At 32.1% G+C, this 19,460-nt stretch overlaps 1 protein-coding gene across 1 annotated transcript in view; it reads right to left on the bottom strand.

The window, feature by feature from the left end:
* LOC129226430 (calbindin-32-like) overlaps positions 1–19,460 on the bottom strand; it is a 282,098-nt gene that overhangs the window by 64,261 nt on the left and 198,377 nt on the right. The window contains exons 3-5 of the mRNA XM_054861032.1: positions 12,828–12,920; positions 2,761–2,847; positions 1,296–1,352 (exon numbers count right to left, since the gene is read on the bottom strand). Coding sequence (XP_054717007.1) covers positions 1,296–1,352; positions 2,761–2,847; positions 12,828–12,920 — 237 coding nt within the window. The remainder of the gene's footprint in view (positions 1–1,295; positions 1,353–2,760; positions 2,848–12,827; positions 12,921–19,460) is intronic.

Raw genomic sequence — 19,460 nt, 5'->3', positions numbered from 1 at the left:
CTGCCGCACTTGATGGTTTGTTCCTTCAGCCATACTCAAAGGATAAAAAGCGTCCTCAGATATTAAGTGTAAAAAATTAACTACCCATCTAGAACAAACGGGAAATCCCGCTGCAACGTCCGCCATATGAAAAAGAACAAAACAATCGAAAGGATATCGTTTAAAAAAATGATAAAGGTAAAAAATAGTTCTCTGAATAAGCGAAGCCCCCAACCGATGTAAAATAAAGACATTCTTCAACTAAAATTACTATACACTCTTTAAAAACGAAAAGCAATTCTTTGCAATTTGAAATAATTCGCCAAACAAACAAAAAATACAATAAATTACATTAACAGTAGCTTTAAAATGTAAACAAATGATCACGCAACTCTTGTTTATATCCAAAGTCGCCAAGCTAGCACGTTACTGTAATCATGCCGATCAGCGAGCGAAGCTAACTCCGACCGATTAGCGGTCCGATCTTTTGAACGAAAACTTTTAACACTTCATATATTGCCTAATTTGTTCTTTCCACCAAAGATAAAGATCTTCCGCTGCACTGATCTTTTGTGTGCAGAACTACCCTGTTGCAATTTACCTTGCGAAAATAAAATTTGTTTCACCTTTAAACTCCATCATCTTTTCCTTTAATAATGTACTGATTAGTTTGATAATCCTTAAAGTATTCTTGACATTGGTGCCAAAACTCAGATGGATTTGAGCAGAGAAACAAATGTTGCTAGGTACATTACTTTCTGATCATCCAATGTTTAAATTAATTAATTAACAAAAACGTTTCCGATTCGATCCATCGCGCTTCTAAACCATGCTCGCAACAACTTAATTACACGCAAAAAATGTGATCAAAATCGGTCCAGCCGTTTAAAAGCCTTCTGGTGACAAACGTCCTCGCAGAAGATTTTAAGATGAAAATTTTACTCCGAGAAAATAAGGTTACGTGGAGATGACGAAAATTACTTTTCTATGCAAAAAAAAAAAAAAAAAAGAAAAAAAAAGCATTTATAATTAAAAAAGAGTTTGAAGGATGAAGTAAGCTTTGTATCAGTAAAAAGAGTACTAATGAAATAAATGAAATTATATGAAATTATTAGGAAAAAAAGAATTATATGAAATTATTAGGCTAATGAAAATATAGCTATAAACTAAAATGCATTAAAAGGAAAAAAAGAAGGGGGGGGGGCGTCATTTAAGGAGAATGTAACAAATGTTATCAGTTATTTCTTCAACGGTAGAAATATAAAAACAAGGCAAATATTTTTCATCTCAAGCAAAACATAAGAGCATATTCTTACCTTTAATTCATTTGCTTCTATGAATCCGCTGCCATCCGTGTCATATTCACGCCAAATCTGCAAAAGAAAATGATGTACTTTAAGAAATCTGACTAATTGAAATTAATTGCATCAAAACTCCTTTTTCGATCCAGAAGGTGCTAGAATTTTGCCTGAAATTAATTTCGAGTACTGAAAACAGATCAGATTAATTAAAATGTCTTTTGGGATGCAAACAACAAAAAATGTTACAGATTCTCATAAGACATTCTAATTTATTCGACGTCATGTCACCGAGGGAAAATAATAAAGATTAATGCTTTCTTCTGAAGAAGAAACAAAATTATAAAATGTGTCCATAATTTACAATTTAGATAGTGCTTGAGATCAAGTTGTTTTGTGTTAAAATCCCGCCACTGTTTTGTCTCTGTATAAAACACTTAAATTAAATGTATTCATGAATTTCAGAAAAGAAATATGTTACTTGTAAAACTGACTCTACGCGACATTAATTAACAGAACAAGTTAAAGCTATAATAATTAAATAATTTTCCGTGATATGCCTGATGATTCGAGATTGGCTGTGATGACCCTCTCGAAAAGGTCAAACTTAAAATGCTTTGTTCTAAGAGTCTATTTAAATTTTTGTACATTAATATGCAGGTGTTCTGAAGGTAATGATCCATTTTCATGAAAACACTGGATAATTAGTAAAAAAGTATTGATATATTTAAGAGTTTGAAGAAGCAATATCCTTAGAAGAAAAGACAACCATCGTTTCACGAAAACTAGGGTTCAAATATATGAAGAGATGCGTTAGTTTCATCAGCGAAACAGCAGAAAATAGCCACCAATCTAAAACTTCACCTGATCTGACTCCCCTTGACTTCTTCGTTCAGTTACATTAAATCTCTTGTATACAAGGTTTTAAGCCACAATCTACATCTACTGAGTGCAAGGGTTACGGAAGAAGTTTAACTGATCAGCATCACAGCTGATCAGCTAAACGATGTGTTGCGTTCTGCAACGGAAGGTTGGTCTTTGTGCGTTGAAATGCAGGGTCGAAATGCTGAGCTTTAAATTCCAATGTAATTGGTGATTCAAGTTCACACACCACGCCGGGTTAAACGCCCCAGTAATTATTTTTCATATTCACACCTACGCAGTGCCCTTGGGGCCCTTTTTTCAGAGACATAATTGAATAAAAAAGTTGCTAATATTTTGTGTGGCCTGTCATCCTTGTGTACTAAATTTGCGACCTGTTTTTCATCCGTCAGTCTGTGGCTGTGGATGGATATAGAGCGCCAGCATTGCGGCTGTAAGATACACCGTTTTTCGAGTTGTTTTTTATATTTGTTGTGTTAGTTAGTTTATTTTTGCTATTATCTTACAAGAGCTTTCAAAGTAATTATTTTCCCTTTTCCAAAATAAATAAAATAAATAAAATAAAAATACAGATCAGCAAAAAGAAGGATAGTTTACCTACCTTCATGAATTCTACACTAGAATCCAAAGGATTGTCAAAACGGAACAGAAGTAGAAAGCTTTCTTCAAGTGGCAATAAATGAGCTAACTGAAAAATAAAGTTAAAATGTAACTCAATATACTAAATAATATATAAGCCAAGTAGAGCAAAAAACGCAAAAAGTCCAGGAATTATTCTCACTATGCACAGCAAGGGAAAAAATCATCAAGAAATTCAAGTACTCCGTTGAAAAAAAAAAAAAAAACACCACACAAGATAGAACTGCATTTAGTGCGGAGTTTATTGAACTTCATGAGAAACAGTTAAATATCACTAGTGTTTGAACTAGAAAAGTATCAGCCATTCATGATTTATACAATTGCATGCTATTTTTACAAAGCATTTAAAGTTTTAGGAAACTCAAAAGTTTTCGCAATTTATAATTACAGATTGGTATGTTTTTGAATTCAATACAAAGTAGGACTCATTCACTAACGTTAATAATTTAGCATTGCTGTTCTTCAAGTAATATCATATTTTCAACGTGTTATCAATTTATGCGGAAAAGTACTTTTAGAAGATCCCAAATGGCTAAAAATTAACTCGAAATTCAAATAAAAATGCTCTTTTGTCTCTAGGGGCTAATCGCTTCTGAAAGAGGTGAAACCGAGAGCGATCCGGTTACGTATGATATGATCTGTCCAATGAGACGTCTATAAGCTTAAGTTTAGCCATTTTGGATCGCATTTTTCATTGTTGCTGAGCTAGATTACCTGTTAGAAGTTTCGGATTTTGCCAAATCGGCCAAAAATGATATTTTATTTCATAAACAATTCGCGTACCGCTAATAATTGCTCACAGTGAAAAATTACCAATCGTGATAACTTGCCAGAAATGACAACTAGTACTCAAACACGCGCTTCGAGCCAAAATGACTGAGCTTAAGCTGATGCGTCGGCTCGTACATTATCTTTACTAATAATAAAACTTAAAGTCTCTCTGTCTGGATGTCCGGAGGATGTCTGGATGTCTGGATCTCTGTGACGCGGATTGCGTCTATACCGTTCGGCCGATGTTCATGAAATTTAGCACGAAGTTAGTTTGTAGCATAGGGGTGTGCACCTCGAAGCGATTTTTCGAAAATTCGATTTTGTTCTTTTTCTATTCCAATTTTAAACCCATTTTTAACAGAAATTTAATAAAATGGGAAAGAAATTGTTCCGAAAATTATCTTTCTTTATCTTTCTTTTCTTTACTTCTTTATCTTTCTTCTTTTCTTTTCTTTTTAAATAACACACCTGAAAGTCTCTCTGTATGGATGTTTGGATCTCTGTGACGAGCATAGCGCCTAGACCGTTCAGCTGATATTCATGAAATTTAACACACAATTAGTTTGAAGCATGGGGGTGTACACCTCGAAGCGATTTTTCAAAAATTCGATTTTATTAATTTTCTATTAAAATTTTAAGCCCTTTTTCACATAATCTTTACTAATAATAAAGCTGAAAGTCTCTCTGTCCGGAGGATGTCTGGATGTCTGGATCTCTGTGTCGCGCATAGCGCCTAGACCGTTCGTCCGATTTTCATGAAATTTGGCACAAAGTTAGTTTGTAGCATGGGGGTGTGCACCTCGAAGCGATTTTTCAAAAATTCGATGTGATTCTTTTTCTATTCCAATTTTAAGAACAAAACTATAATAAGATGGAAGAATAAATTACGAAATCATTATAACGTGGAACCGTAACATGGGCACAAGCCAATTGGCGAGATACGAAATTATCATAACGTGAAACCGTAACATGGGTACAAGCCGATTGGCGAGAAAATTCAAAATAAATTATTTGTAAATATACAGGCGAACCAAAAGACCTTTTAATTTTTCTATTAAGGGCAAAGCCGTGCAGGTACCACTAGTATATAATATATATAGGTAGTAAAATAGTTGCGTTACTCCAAAGTCTAAAGCGCCCTCTACCGGCTTTTTTTAAAGTACATCTTCAAATTTTTTTTATAAAGAAAATACTGACAAAAAGAATAACTTCAACGAAAATCGCAAACGAATCGACTAATTTTTCCGTTTTTTATGACCATTTGAAATTTTGGACTCTGAACTTTAATGGCGCCTATCTCCTTCGGAAGACGTTTTGGACCCCGTTTTTTGCTATTATATTGTTTGCCCAGATGTGTACTATATCCGCCGTTTAAGTTTTGCCCAATAGTTTCGAAACACCCTGTATACATAGAGGCCGACGCATCAGCCTAAGTTAAGCCATTTTGGATCCGACTTTTCATTGTTGTGGAGCTAGGGTTACCTGATCAAAGTTTCGGGTTTTTGTCAAATTTGCCAAAGTAATACTTATTTACTAAACAATTCACGTGCCGCTAATAATTGCTCGCAGTGAAAAATCACCAAATGCGATAGCCAGAAAGGACAACCACTCAAACACGCGCTCCGATCCAAAATGGCTGATGCGTCGGCTCGTATATATAGGGGCCTTAGCCTTGGCCGAGCAAAACTGAAATGTTTTATACCTTTGACTAATTTCTTAAGTCATTTCAAGGTGGCATATTCAAGCTCTAGAACTGCAAATACGCAATTTCTCGTGGAATTATGAATCATTTGTTTAATGCCTTATTGATTGCTGCGGCTAAACGAAAAGTACTTAAAAATATAAAATTATCCACCCAAAAATATTGTTCGTAGACAACGTGTAAAAGCGAAAATGAATTTGAAAAACAATACTCTTTCTAAATTTGCACTTTTAAAGCATGAATACGCCTCCTTGCGGCGATTTAAGAAATTAGTCAAGGAGGTAAAATATTTCCATAAGCGGTCGGTGTTGGTTTCGTCTCTTTCAGCAGCCATTAGTCAGAGACCGAAGCGCCTCCTATAGTTTATTTGGATTCCGAATCAAGTTTAAGTATAAATTTAGATAATCGGTGATAATCGATGTCAAAATGTTTTGCCTCTTAAAAATTCTTTTTCTGCATTTTTTTTTTTTTTTTTGAGCATTCATTAACAATTCCATCTTTGGTTAATAACTTACTGTTTGGAATTATAAGTAATAAATTGAACAATTGACTTTAATAGTGAAGTTCGTTTTTGGAAAAACTGATATTGTTTTGTAAATAACGTATTATTTAGTTGAAAAGGCAATTTTCTTTTTCCGTAGTCAAAGCTTATAACTAGCTTCATCAGCTATTAATTACTTCCGTGAAATTTTCAGTGAACATGTATTAATTTGCAAATGCGAAGGATATTATTGAAATCCAGTTATACTTTGACCAGATGGTAACTATTATACTAACGTAAATCTCAACCTGAAAGCAGTTAGAAATTTAACAAAAAGTTAACTTGCATGCCTGTAACACAGTTGGAAATTACCTCTACATAGTATAAAATGAAGTCTCCAAAAAGCGTCTGTTTGTTTAAACGCTCAAAACTCAAGAACTACTCGGATGATTTCGCTGAAATGTTCACAGTATCATTCTTTTAGCACCGGAAAAGTTTGCTAAAAGGTTGCAGACCGGTTCAGAAGAAAATTCAATGAGTAGTTCTTTTTTTATTCCAATTTAGGCCCAATTTTCACATAAATTCCCAAAGATGGGGATGAAAAATTACTTGCACATATTAATATTACGTATCGTTGGAAAGGGTAGAATGTTCCGCGTTAATGCAAATTGTTTCAATGCTCTAACTCAATTACGGCGGGAGTTATTTGCGTTTTTAGCTCGAACTTTTTTAGGCTTAGCTGAAATTTAGGCTTTATTATGAATTCGTCATTAAATCTATCAATAAAAAGTTAAGGAATTCTCCCGCAGTTTTTTTTGACATCATTGGAAAAAGCGGTATTTTTTACTCCAGATCCATCTCGACAAGAGGTAAATATCATTACAAGAAGTAAATTGAACCTTCATAAAAGATAAAGAAAAATTCAATAACAGGAAGAATTGAAAGAAATGTTTAATGAATTGCAGAAAAATAAATGTGATTAGTTGCGGAGAAAAAATATGTTAATAAAAAACAAATAAAACAGAGTAAAAAAATACTAGCCGATCAAGTCTTATTACTACACGAACAAGCCCGAGTTAAGTGTGAAAAAAAAAAAAACAACAACAACAATCTATTAGGAAGACATTAGAAATAATTCAAGATTTCTGATTAAGAAAATAATCGAGGAATGACACCTATAGAAATCAGAAGGTAAGTAAGGAAAAGAAAAGAAAATTGTGCAACTGAGAAAACACGACGAATGACATAAATCGACCAATTAGTAAAGAGAGATAAGGAGAAAAAAATAAATAAACAACCCAGAATAAAGGTTAGAGATAAAGTGAGAAAAAGATGACGTCAGGAATCACACGTCAGGAATCACAGTTAAAGATTAGAATTGAAATAATAAATTATGCGCGGGAAAGTAATTAAAAATTAAGTGTTTTAAATGTAAATTAAGTGTTCAAAGCATGTGTCCTAAATTTATGATTCCCGAGAAATAGGAATATTTGTTGTGAAAATGACGCCGGAATAATGGGGGATTAGGAATAAAGAATCAAGAGAGCAAATCCTATTTTTGAAATAACATAGACTGGACCAGTAATGTCGTTTAAACTTTTAAAATCAAATAAGAAAAAGTAAATTATTTTTAAATAAAAAAAGAACCGACTTCAAAAAACAAAGAGGAACTGAAAAGTAAAAAATAATTGGTGATACTTAAATACGATTTCCTACCCAAACTCATGAATCAAATTTATTTAACAATTCCAGTACAAAAATCAACTAAACAAAACACCCAATTATAAAATAAACACTGATTTTAATTACTATACGATGAATAATTATTTTAATACCCAACTAATTATATACGTTATCGTAATTTTTAATAACATTTTGAAGTGGGGCCCTCATATATACAACCTAACGTAACTGAGGAGGTTTAGTTTTAAAGCTAATTTCGCGTTTAGTTAAATTAGTGTTCAACTTAGGACTCGGTGTGTTGTCATATACGTTAGGTAGTAGTTTACAGGAGGCCCCGACTTTAAAAGGTAATTAAAAATTAAGAGATCGTATATAATTAGTTAGGTATTAAAATGCTTCATCGTATAGTAATTAAAATCAGTGTTTATTTTATAATTAGATGTTTAGTTTAGTTGATTTTTGTACTGGAATTGTAAAATAAATTTGATTTAAAGGTTGGGTAGGAAATCGTATGTAAGTATAACCAATATTACAAGTAAAGATTGTATTTTTTAACTTTTCAGTTCCTCTGTCTTTTGAAGTCGGTTCTTTTTTTATTTAAAAATATTATTATTATTATTATTTTTGCTTTTTAGTGGTGTAAATATAAAATAAGAGGGGTAGAGTATGCTACATGACGGAGAGGCCTTCCTTACGTACATGTGGAGTAAGAAAGCGTCGAGCACAGGAGTCTAAAAACAGCAAAGATGAGCGCAATAGAGAAAGAAATAGAGCACAGAGTTTCGGACGAAGACTGAAGAAAGGCTTTTTCAAATGCGCAATTATGTACAAAGAAAATCGTATTCATCATCAGTTCGACTTTATCAAAGTATGTCGCTAAAAAACAACAGAAATCCCTTTTACTTTGCCTATAAAATTTGAAGAGTTTCCTCCATATTTCAAGGATCTCATCTGACCTGATGACTATGGGATCGCCTGAGAAGTATACGTTAAAATTTTTTTTTTCTAAATAGGTCTATGCGTGTTTGAGTTATCGGGAGACATACATAAAAAGGTTCCGACGAATTGAGAACATCTTTTTTGAAGTCGGTTGAAAAAAAAAAAAAACTCTTAATGCGCATAAAATTTTATACAATTGGTACTAAAAACTAATCTTTATTTCTCTCCAGGATTTATTTGTGTGCTAATTTAATTAGAACCATTTAAATGTTAATGGTTTCCTAAACTAATTTACATTTCACAATAATACGTGTAACGTAACGCGTTTGTCCAAAGTGGGTGGTTTTCTCTGCAATTAAATATTTTTGGCAATCTTTTGACAGGGAACCTCAGAATATTGAACTCCTCAATGGATCCCGAATTCGAGCGTCCCATGTGTCAAACACCATCTACCATTCTATATTCAAAGTCTGTTAATTTCCACCGTGCTGCCAACATCAATTTAGAAACTTTCCCGGATAAACCGATAAACCACTTGAGTACAGGTACCTTGACAGTGAACTGCCTATTAATGCATTTGCTAGGAGACACTATTACGATCTTTATATTTGTATATTGATATTCGATGACTTTTGTCACCTCGGTGGATAGACATAGATAGAGAAGAGAGAGGAAAAAAAAAGAGAAAACGAGTGTCAATTTTTCGTTACAGAGAGTTGCGAAATTTATTTGTATTTGTTAATTGCAAGTATGTACATTAAATGAATTATTTTATGTATTGATATGAGAAAGCAAGATTGTTAAAATTTTATGCATTCATTCAATATAAGTTATTGTTCAGTCAGGTCCGCCATATTAGCAAAAACTACTTTTTCAAAACTATGAGGAATTAAACTATCATTTAAAGACTGGAAATGCAATTAAAAAAACAAAATACGCAATTTTTTAACATAAGAAACATTTTTTTCTGATTGTACGTTAAAAAACTAAAAGAAGTGCTGATAAAAACTATTATTTCTTTTAACGTTAAGAAATATAGGAACATACTTTTTACTCTCAAGTACGCAATTAAAAAACTTTTACTCTGTTAAAAAATCCTTGTTATTCAAAGTGATTAGTATTCTTTTTATTATTAAAACTTAATTAGCGGATTTGCGATCAAAATTGTCATAATATTTTTAAGGAAGTATATTTTAAGTTGTAATTTCAATTGTTTTTTTAAGGGGCAATAGAGGAAATGTTTAAGTTTCTGCAGAATATTTTACATAACAAATACTTTTGTAGGAAAAGAAAATTTAAACATAGTAACACTTTGGTTCAATTTCATTCTTTAAAGTTTTAAAAGAAAAATACTATAACAAAGAATTAGCTTATAGATGATTTACTTTCAAAATGAAAATTTTACTATGCATTTGAATATAAATGATTCTCCGAAAAAATTTCAAATGCGAGGCAACTAATCTCATATTTATGAAAGGAATTCAATATGAATTATTTATCGATGTTGCTTCGGGTAATAAGTTTGCCTAGTAAAGTCTTGGGTAGAAACAAAATGAAGCGAGCTAAATATGCGCGGAAGAAAAAAAAAAAACAAGTTTTATTATACGTTTTTGCATGAAGTAAAAAGAGAAACATGTGGCAGAAGACTGAAAGATTAATACAGAAAATTTTACTAAAAATAATCGAAAGATAATGCATGCAGTGCTTTTTTTCATATGTGTGTTTTCAAAATTTGAAATATATTTTTTACTTCCTTTTACAAAAAAAAAAAAAAAAAAAAAAAGAAAAAAGAAAAAGGATTGTATTCGCGAAAAAATTTTCACTCTAAAATCGGCCTTAATTTCCATTTTTCTCACACCGGAATGAATGTTGAATTTTTCTTTCGACCCGACCACACGTGGATATATGCCTAGAAACGTACAGACACCTGAAATATCCATTTTGACGACCCCCGAGTTAATTACAACGAATTTTCTCGTGACGTCCTTATGAACGTATGTATGTGCGTATGTGTGTATGTATCTCGCATAACTCAAAAACGGTATGTCCTAGAAAGTTGAAATTTGGTACGTAGATTTCTAGTGGGGTCTAGTTGTGCATCTTCTCTTTTGGTTACATTCGGATGTTCCTAAGGGGGTCTTTTGCTGCTTTTGGGGGGGGGGGATCATTATTAATTTCGATGTAAACTCAAGTGGTGTTATAATTTGTCGGACACTTGGCGATATATCTCCAGTTTTTTGGTCGCCTAGTTTTGTCGCCAACTTGGCGACAAATTTGCTGTTTTTTTTTTAAATATGGTTTCAATTTGGCCACAGTTGGTGCTATTTGGAGAGTAAACAATTGAATCACATTAAAATTGCCAATAATGTGGAAATGACATTAAACTGGAGTAAAAGGAAGTCATGTGATGCACACATCAGCTCATTTTCAATGTTTTATTATTATGTACTAGTGGTACCCGCACAGCTTTGCCCGTAATAGAAAAATAAAAGGTCTTTTGGTTCGCCTGTATGTTTACAAATAATGTATGGTGAGTTTTCTCGCCAATTGGCTTATGCTCATGTTACGGTTCCATGTTATGATAATTTCTTAATTTACTCGTCCATCTTATGATAATTTTGTTCTGAAAATTGGAATATAAGAAGAACCACATCGAATTTTCGAAAACTCGCTTCGAGGTGCACACCCCCTTGCTACAAACTAACTTTGTGCCAAATTTCACAAAAATCGGCCGAACGGTCTACGCGCTATGCGCATCACAAAGATCCTGACAGACAGACAGACAGAGATCCGGACAGAGAGATCCCGACAGACAGAGAGAGAGAGAGAGAGATCCGGACAGAGAGATTTTCAGATTTATTATTAGTAAAAATCGTATTTAATTTTTGTAAAATCAATTTTCACGGTCACAAATAAGAAAAAAGGCCTAGTTTTAACTGAAACTTGAGTAGAATGAAACTACTTATGTATTAACCCTCTCGTTTTCCGCTTGCATGACGCAATTTTAAATCCTTTCTCCATTATTTTATTGTTTCAATGTCAGTAATGCATTTTCTGAAGTATTCAAACTGATCGCTCGTCCATTTTGTAAGCCACATACACTCAACTCCCGACTCCGCCTCCTTTACCCCAAAATCAGTCAAACTTTGACTCCGCAGCCCTGTTTTTTACTGTGAAATAATGATTCTTGAGAAGATTTGTTTTAAATTTCATTCTACAGTTTTGATTAATTAATTTTATTTTGTCAACGGGAATTAAAAGGAAGTTCGGAGTGCTTTATTTTTTATCAGAAAAAAAAAGAGCTGTTTAGATGATTTTGACGAAAATTATTTATTTTAGAGAACATTTTATTGCTTTTTTATTATTTATTTTCTAAAATATACATTTTTTTTTGATAACGGGGAAAGATGAAATCCGAGGCGCGTTATTCTTATCTGGAAGAAAGAGCTTAGATGCGTCACTTAGCAGGTAATACTCTAACCATATAGTACCTTATGTAGCCTATTATAGTCAAGAAAAAGTTATCTCTAACGATCAAAGCATATGATAATGCAAGTAGTTTTCAAAAATTGATACTCATTTTGCAATTAGTTTTCAGAAAATGAAAAAATTCTTTTGTTACTATAAAATGATCAAGTTCTTGATATTAAAATTTTAAATGTTAACTGAAACCCACTAATACTTATTGAAGTATTTATTTAATAAATATTAAGCTTATTATTATTTTTAATACTTTTTACAATTGGTCAAATTCATGCGGGGCAAAGTAAAATAGCTCATTTTGCTTACATATTCAATCATTTATTAAATCACTTACGTATTCATTTATTTATGAATTTATTTGCATTCTTTCATTTAATATTTCACTTATTTTTTATTCGCTAACACTTTTATTCACTCATTTATTCATTCTCATATGCTAATCATTTTATTCATTTCTTTATTTATTAATCTCTTCTTGCGGATCCATCAGACCAAAAATATTTTAAACTATCAAATTAAAAAAAAATGTTTTATTTTTCTTTTCGCCCTACAAAAAAAGACTGAAAATTTCAACTTTTTTTTTTTTTTTTTGAAAATTTCAAATTTAGGGCCAAAAGTAAAAATAATATTTCAATGCAAGTTTTATTATAAAATACATTGGTGTTTCTTTATGTACCGTAAATTTCAAAACAATATTCTAGTTCGTTCATTTTGGAAAAATGAAAATGTTTTAAGTATTTCATTTTGCCCCACATTCCCCTACATCTAATTGGTTGTCCGGTTTAAGTGAAAATCGGTTTGATATGTTTAGATTAATGAGGGTTTACTTTACACCACCGTACCCAATCCTCTTGAAACTGTCAAAAACTTTAATAATAATTCAAGAAAAAAGTAAGAAAGAAAGAGAAAAACGTTAAACAAGCAAAGAAGAAATCAGAAAAAAAATTACAATGACGTAAGTGGGTCTTACTTCTCTTATTTCTATCTTTCCATCCTTGTTATCATCGTAGGCTTCCATGAAGCATTCCTTCAGTTCAGCCATCATGGAGTCAGATACGACTCGCTACCAAAAGATAGAACACAAACATTAATCAGTTACACAGAAAAATATGGCAACATCTGCGAAACCATCAGTTACTAGTTATCACAGTAACGAGGCAAAGCAAAACGAACTAATGGTAAGGTTGTCTTTTGGGGACATGTCGATTTATAAAAGCATTATGACTATTGACAACTTGGTGATGATGCGTCCAAAGGGGTATTTCAAAGTTTTTTGCTTTTTAAAATTTTTTGATGCGAGTTTTATGGAGATGTCTCGGGAAATCAACATATAGACTTTCAGCGAAAATCCAATTATACTTTCAAAAAAAAAAAAAAAGAAGTATCACAGCTCTTGAATGAGGAATTCCAATGAGGTCGTTTCCAAAAATTTTAAAGGGTTTTTTTCTGAAAGAGCATGCTTAAAAACATAGGATTTGACCATTTTTAAAATTATTTGTTTAATATTTTTAAAAAATTACTTTTAAATGTTTATGCTTCTGTCCGATGACATCACAAATGATGAAATGCCATTCAGTGTTGCCATGTGTAAAGTACAAAATATTTAATTCCAATTTTTACTCACGCGTATTGGCAACGATATGGTTGATAGCAAGCGTAGAGCGCAATTGTAATTCGCTTCTTGATTATCATAACGTGGAAATGCGGTAGAAAGATGCGTCAAAAAAGCATCATTTGTGACGTCATAAAGACCACGCCTTGTTTGAAGAATCGGACATTTTAAAAAATTAATTAAAAAATAACGGTTGGGAAAATAAGAGTATTTTTTGAGTTCATGTTATTTTTCTTTGCTTATTCTATCACTTTCAGTGACATTAAGTACTACTTTTGACTGAAGGAAACAACCCCATTGTTGACCAAATTGAAAAGAATCATGAATTATGAATTTCGTTTTTTGGCTTTGTTTCATTAGTTTTCATTAAAATGCACTCCTTTGATTTAAAAACCTTTAAAATTATTCTCTGAAAGGTTTTTGTAATAAGACTGCAACATTTAACAAGCTACATAAACCGTGAATGAAAGTAAAAGCACTTGTTGAATGTTCTCAGAATTTTGTTTTGACACAACTGCTGATAACTATGTAGGGGAGACCAGGGCATGATGACTAGGCTAACAATACATGTTGTTAATTAATTAATTTTTAAATAGCAAAATTAATTTTACATGAGCTGTTAGAGTAGTCCTTCGTAGCTATAAATGTATAACCATTTAATTTTTCAAGTGAAAAAAAAAGGTTATTTTCACTTTTTCATAACCTTAACAAATCGTTATCTTGCCTCCGCACTGGGGCAAGATGACTTTGTCCTTGGGACAAGATGACAACACTGAAAAGGGTTGAATATATTTTATCTTTTGAATATATTACATTATTTAACAAATAATAACTGTGTTTTTACGCCTTACAACGTATCAAATTAAGCGTAATGCATTGTAACGTAATGTTGAAGTGTTTAGTTGTGCAGTCAACAATAGTCACAAGTAAAAATGCCATTTTCATAATTGGAACATTCTTCATGCCACCACTCTCGGCATTGCATTACTTGATCCATTCTTCTGTTAGAGGGTCACGATATTCCTCTTTACAAGCAGGATTTGTAAAGAGGAAGTCTCGTCAATTTGCCCCGGTGTTTCGGTCCACCATCGTGCCCCGGATTGCCTGTTTGAAAGGATTCATCTTCATTGCCATAAGGGAAGGAGATTAATTGACGTTTATTCGTGGTAATATGCTGTCTGTAAACAAAGTTACTCATAAATACTGAAGAGAAACGACCTATCATACCTATATCTGTAGCAGAGCTTATTTACACATGCATAAAAGTTATAACGTGGCAGCGGTAAGCAATCAGAGCTTCAGAACTAACAAAAAAAAAAGGCTATTTCAGCGCGTCTATATTATTGCTGAACAAACGGCTAATAGGAGAACCAATAGCATCCAGTTGATGCTGCTTCCTAGTGAGAAACGGAAAAATTAAGACATTCGCCATCTTGCCCGACACGTCATCTTACATTATGATACTTTAAATGAATCTTCTTGTACTTTTTACATCTTCTATTTATTTCAAATTGTCCAAAAATCTATTTCTTATGTCTTTGAAGCGAATAATCACTTAAATGTCTCGTCGGCAGCCATATGAAATTGCAGTTTGTAATGTCTCTTCGTTAACTTCCGTGCTTTACTACTTTGAATCCTACAGTCGACAATTTAGGTAAGTCGAATACAGTAAAACCTGTAAAGTTGACCATCTTTGTAAGTTGACCACCTGTCTATGTTGGCCGCTTTTGTCAGGAACGGAATTAGTCCTATCTTGTATAATGAAGGAGAACCTTTGTAACTTGACCACCTTTCTATCTTGACCACCTGTCTATCTTGACCACTACTGTACCCCAAATTTGGTTTGGAGTCTTGTAAAAAACCCTTTGTAAGTTGACCACTTGGTTTATTTTTTAAAACTTAATTTAGCAAATTATTTTATTATTTTTTTATAGCTTTCCAGGAATATTTTTGGTGCCAGACCAGCATTTTACCAACTAAATAAAACAGCAACATAACTAAACCTCCTTATAAGTTTAACCACATTGGAAAACTACTATAAGAACCCTTTTATTCTCCAAACTTGTTTTTCTTCTGTTGTTCTATTTGAGATTACCTTTTGTACTCTTTGTTCAATGAAAACATGTGCCAGTAGAAAAGTACAAAGTATTTATTTCCAGTTGCAATATTTTGTGGCAACACTGGAATTGTGCTAGAGTAAAAGTTACTTGCATTGCAGTATTTCTGGTGCAAGGGATAAAGAAATGGTACATTTTCATTTTCAACTGCCATATTGAACTAGGAGAGTTCATCATCTTGTTGCTCTTTGTGTTATAGTTTTACATAAAATGGCTTCAAAAAGAAAGTTAGTTGAACTTGAGATTGATAAAAAGTATGAAGTATTAAAATTAATTGAAAAAGGAGAAACCCAGAGAAAATTAGCTGACACATATAGAATTTCCAAAACTAGTGTCTAATAAGTGCGCCAAACTTCAATGAGGAGTTATTTTGTTGAAAAGTAGATCATCATGGTTATAAATGTATTAAATGTATATGAGAAAAAAAAAAGCGAAAAATTTGTTAATTTTGATTAGCTATGAAGTTTTAGAAACTATTAATATCAAATAACTTTTTATAAACAATTATTTTTTTTTTGATCAATTTACTGAAATTTTAAATTTACATGACACATTATACGTCATTCTGAGAAAATAACCTCTAAAAATATTGGAATAACATTTTAAATTATTGTTTCAAAGTAATGTAAAACAATGAAAGTGAGTTGAACGGAGATAGTAAGTGTCAATTAGTCAAAAAATGAATTCATGGTGCAAGAAATGACAAAAAAAAAAAAAAAAAAAAAAAAAAAATCATTACCCCCTTTATAAGTTGACCACCTGTCTAAGTTGACCACCAAAGTACTGCACCGCAAGTGGTCAACTTACACAGGTTTCACTGTACTTTTTTCTAGTAGTTTATTTGAACTGTTGAATGTCCTTTCTGTTACACTGGTTAGTGACAAAAAGAAAAGTTTTTTTTCTTGAAATTGCAGAGAGAATTTGTTTTGGAATCATTATTTCAGTATATGTTTCATCTGTAATTGTAACTTTTTTTTGTGATTAGAACGGTTTTTAAATGCTTTCTGTCCACTTTGCTATACGAAGTGGTCAACATTTTAAAAAAACTCTTCATAAACTACTTATGCAAAATTCAATGAAACTGCATTGGACACAAATAAGTAGGAAAAAATAAGAATTGTTAGAGAACATTATTTTTAAATTGATAAACAAAACTCAACAGTATCGGACATGATTCGTCAGAACGACCCTTACACATTGTTAGCGATTTATTTTTAAAAATAATGTGTGAAAAATATCACATATAATGTCAAAATTCAAGATCAAGGAACAATGTAACTTGAAAAAAAAAACGTTTTTTTTTTCCGTAATCAGGTTAGTTTTGTTATTTCTTTGATTTTTCAATAAACAAACAATAAGATGTAATTTTCATCAATAAAAAACTGTTTCTTGTAATATAATGTATTACTCTGTTTTACACGTGATGACTATACACTTTGCCTCCCATACCGTACATAGTGGATACAATTTTGTAATAACTACAAAAATGATGTTTATGCACTGCCATTTTATGCAGATTCTATGACGTATTTTCTTTTCTGCTTATACAGTGTAAGTAGAAAAATATTACCTACAATAGTTAATTTTATCTATTTCATCAAAATGGAAGATACCGAGATGAAATTTTATCAAAATTTATGAGCAAGTGTATCACTATTCTTATGTATTGCAAAAGAAGTAATTAAGACTTTGTGTGAAGTTTAGTTGTTGGACATAAGATTAGTTTCCCAACAATCGGAATCACACGAAACCAATGCAATGTTTACATGATCTCGACAAGAAATTAAAAGAAAGTTTTACGATGCTAAGTTGTACCAAACTTACAAGGAGCTGCAGACTCGTAATACGGCAGCTCAACCTTTTTTACTTCTTTCTACAAAAAAGGAAGTATTGTATTTGCAAAAAAATTTTTACTCAAAAATCGATCTTAATTTCCATTTTACTCATCCCCGAATGAATATTGGGTTTTTTTTGACTCGACCACGCGTGGATAAGTGCCTAAGAACGCACAGACACGCGAAATATCCATTTTGACGATTCCCGAGTTAATTACAACGAGTTTCCTCGTGACGTCTGTGTGTACGTATGTATGTATGTATGTGCAGATGTATGTCACATAACTCAAGAACGGTATGTCCTAGAAAGTTGAAATTTGGGACGTAGACTCCTAGTGGGGTCTAGATGTGCACCTCTCCTTCTGGTTGCATTCGTGTGTTTCTAAAGGGGTCTTTTGTCCTTTTTTGGGGGGAAATCATTGTTAATTTCGATGTAAACTCAAGTGGTGCAATAATTTGGCGGACACTCGGCGATATATCGCCAGTATTTTGATCGCCAAGTTTTGTCGCCAACTTGGCGACAAATTTGGCGATTTTTATAAATTAATTTTTTTTTAAAATCTGGTTTCAATTTGGCCACTGTTGGTAATATTTAGAGAGTAAACTATTGAAACATTAAAAATACCAATAATGGGGAAACGACATTAAATTAGAGTAAAAGGAAGTCATGTGATGCACACATCAGCTCGTTTACATTGAAGAAGGGCTCACTTGTAACTCTGAAACTGGTGTCTGAAACCCTCTGAAAATTTATGCGATTTAACGTTGAAATATTTTCTTTTATTTTTCTGCCCGAAAACATTTCTTTATTTGTTATTTGATTGTGAACATTGTTTAGAATGAAATGTTATGATTGCTCAAAAATTTTAGACAGATGATTTATAAAAATTATTCTGGATACTTACGGCATTTACCGACGGAGATCGAAAATTTTCTTTCATTATAAACTTTGGAGCAGGAAAATATTAAACGAAGTTAACGACTAAACTCCTAAAATAGCGCTAATGTAAGGTTAGGTTCCATATCAATGCAATTGCATTAACAAATGAAATCACATCACAGAAGTAGAATATTTTTACAGGTTTGATACGGAATATTTTCAGTGTAAATGCATAGTTTTATATAACTCCGAGAGCAAAAATCTATAGATTATAGTAATAAACAGATATACACACATTGTAAGCAATAGATTTTTTTAAAATAAAATTTAACTATGTGTGTGTGAGTTACATATTTTTTCCCGTAACTCTGCACACAAAGATTGTTAAAAAATCAGAGTAATATAGTTAATGTTTCTTCAGGATTTTCAGATTTTCAAAATTTTAAAATAAATAAACCTAACACTGTCTATAGAAAAGGTAATTTAAATCAACAGAATTGCATTTAGGCAAATAACTAACCGAGCAGTAGAAAAATTGCGAAAAAACAAAGCACTATTGACCGTTTTGATAGATTTGCTACTATCTCTTCGATATTAAGATAGAAAATGATGATAATGATGATGTGATATTTCATTTAAAAGCAATTTTACGCTCATCGTTAAAAAAAAAAAAGAACTTGTCTCTTTTGATGCTTCCATTTTTTTACGGTCTTCGTGATTGAGCATATGGTAGTTCTCTTCCGTAAAGTTCTACGTTATCCATCAAGTGAGAGATCAAAGCAAAAATGGCGTAAAGCAATTTTTTAGGAAATTGTCGGCGTTTGAACTACAAAGGATTGCATTAATATCCGAGTCATAAATCAAGTTTCTGCCAGCGTGGTTCAAAAAGAAATTAGATCAGATCGATTTTGAGGGAAGTGCAACGCTATTGACATTTTATGGGGCTTGACTTTGTTTGGATTTTTTAAAAACATGAATGCTTGCAGCATTTTTGTTTCATTGCGCGGAATATCTTCTTGTTTTGAACCATCTTCTGAAACTAAAGAAAAGTGTCAATCTTCTTCGAGTGTAGTTTAAATTTGATATGGTGTATTTTATTATGGTGATTGTACAAGTAACTAAAGTAATAATTATTCGTTTAGTATCAGAACCAGTTCAA

The sequence above is a fragment of the Uloborus diversus genome, chromosome 7 (genome assembly GCF_026930045.1).
Source record: "Uloborus diversus isolate 005 chromosome 7, Udiv.v.3.1, whole genome shotgun sequence".
NCBI classification, from domain to species: Eukaryota; Metazoa; Arthropoda; class Arachnida; order Araneae; family Uloboridae; genus Uloborus; species Uloborus diversus.
This window is presented reverse-complemented; position numbering and strand designations above follow the sequence as displayed.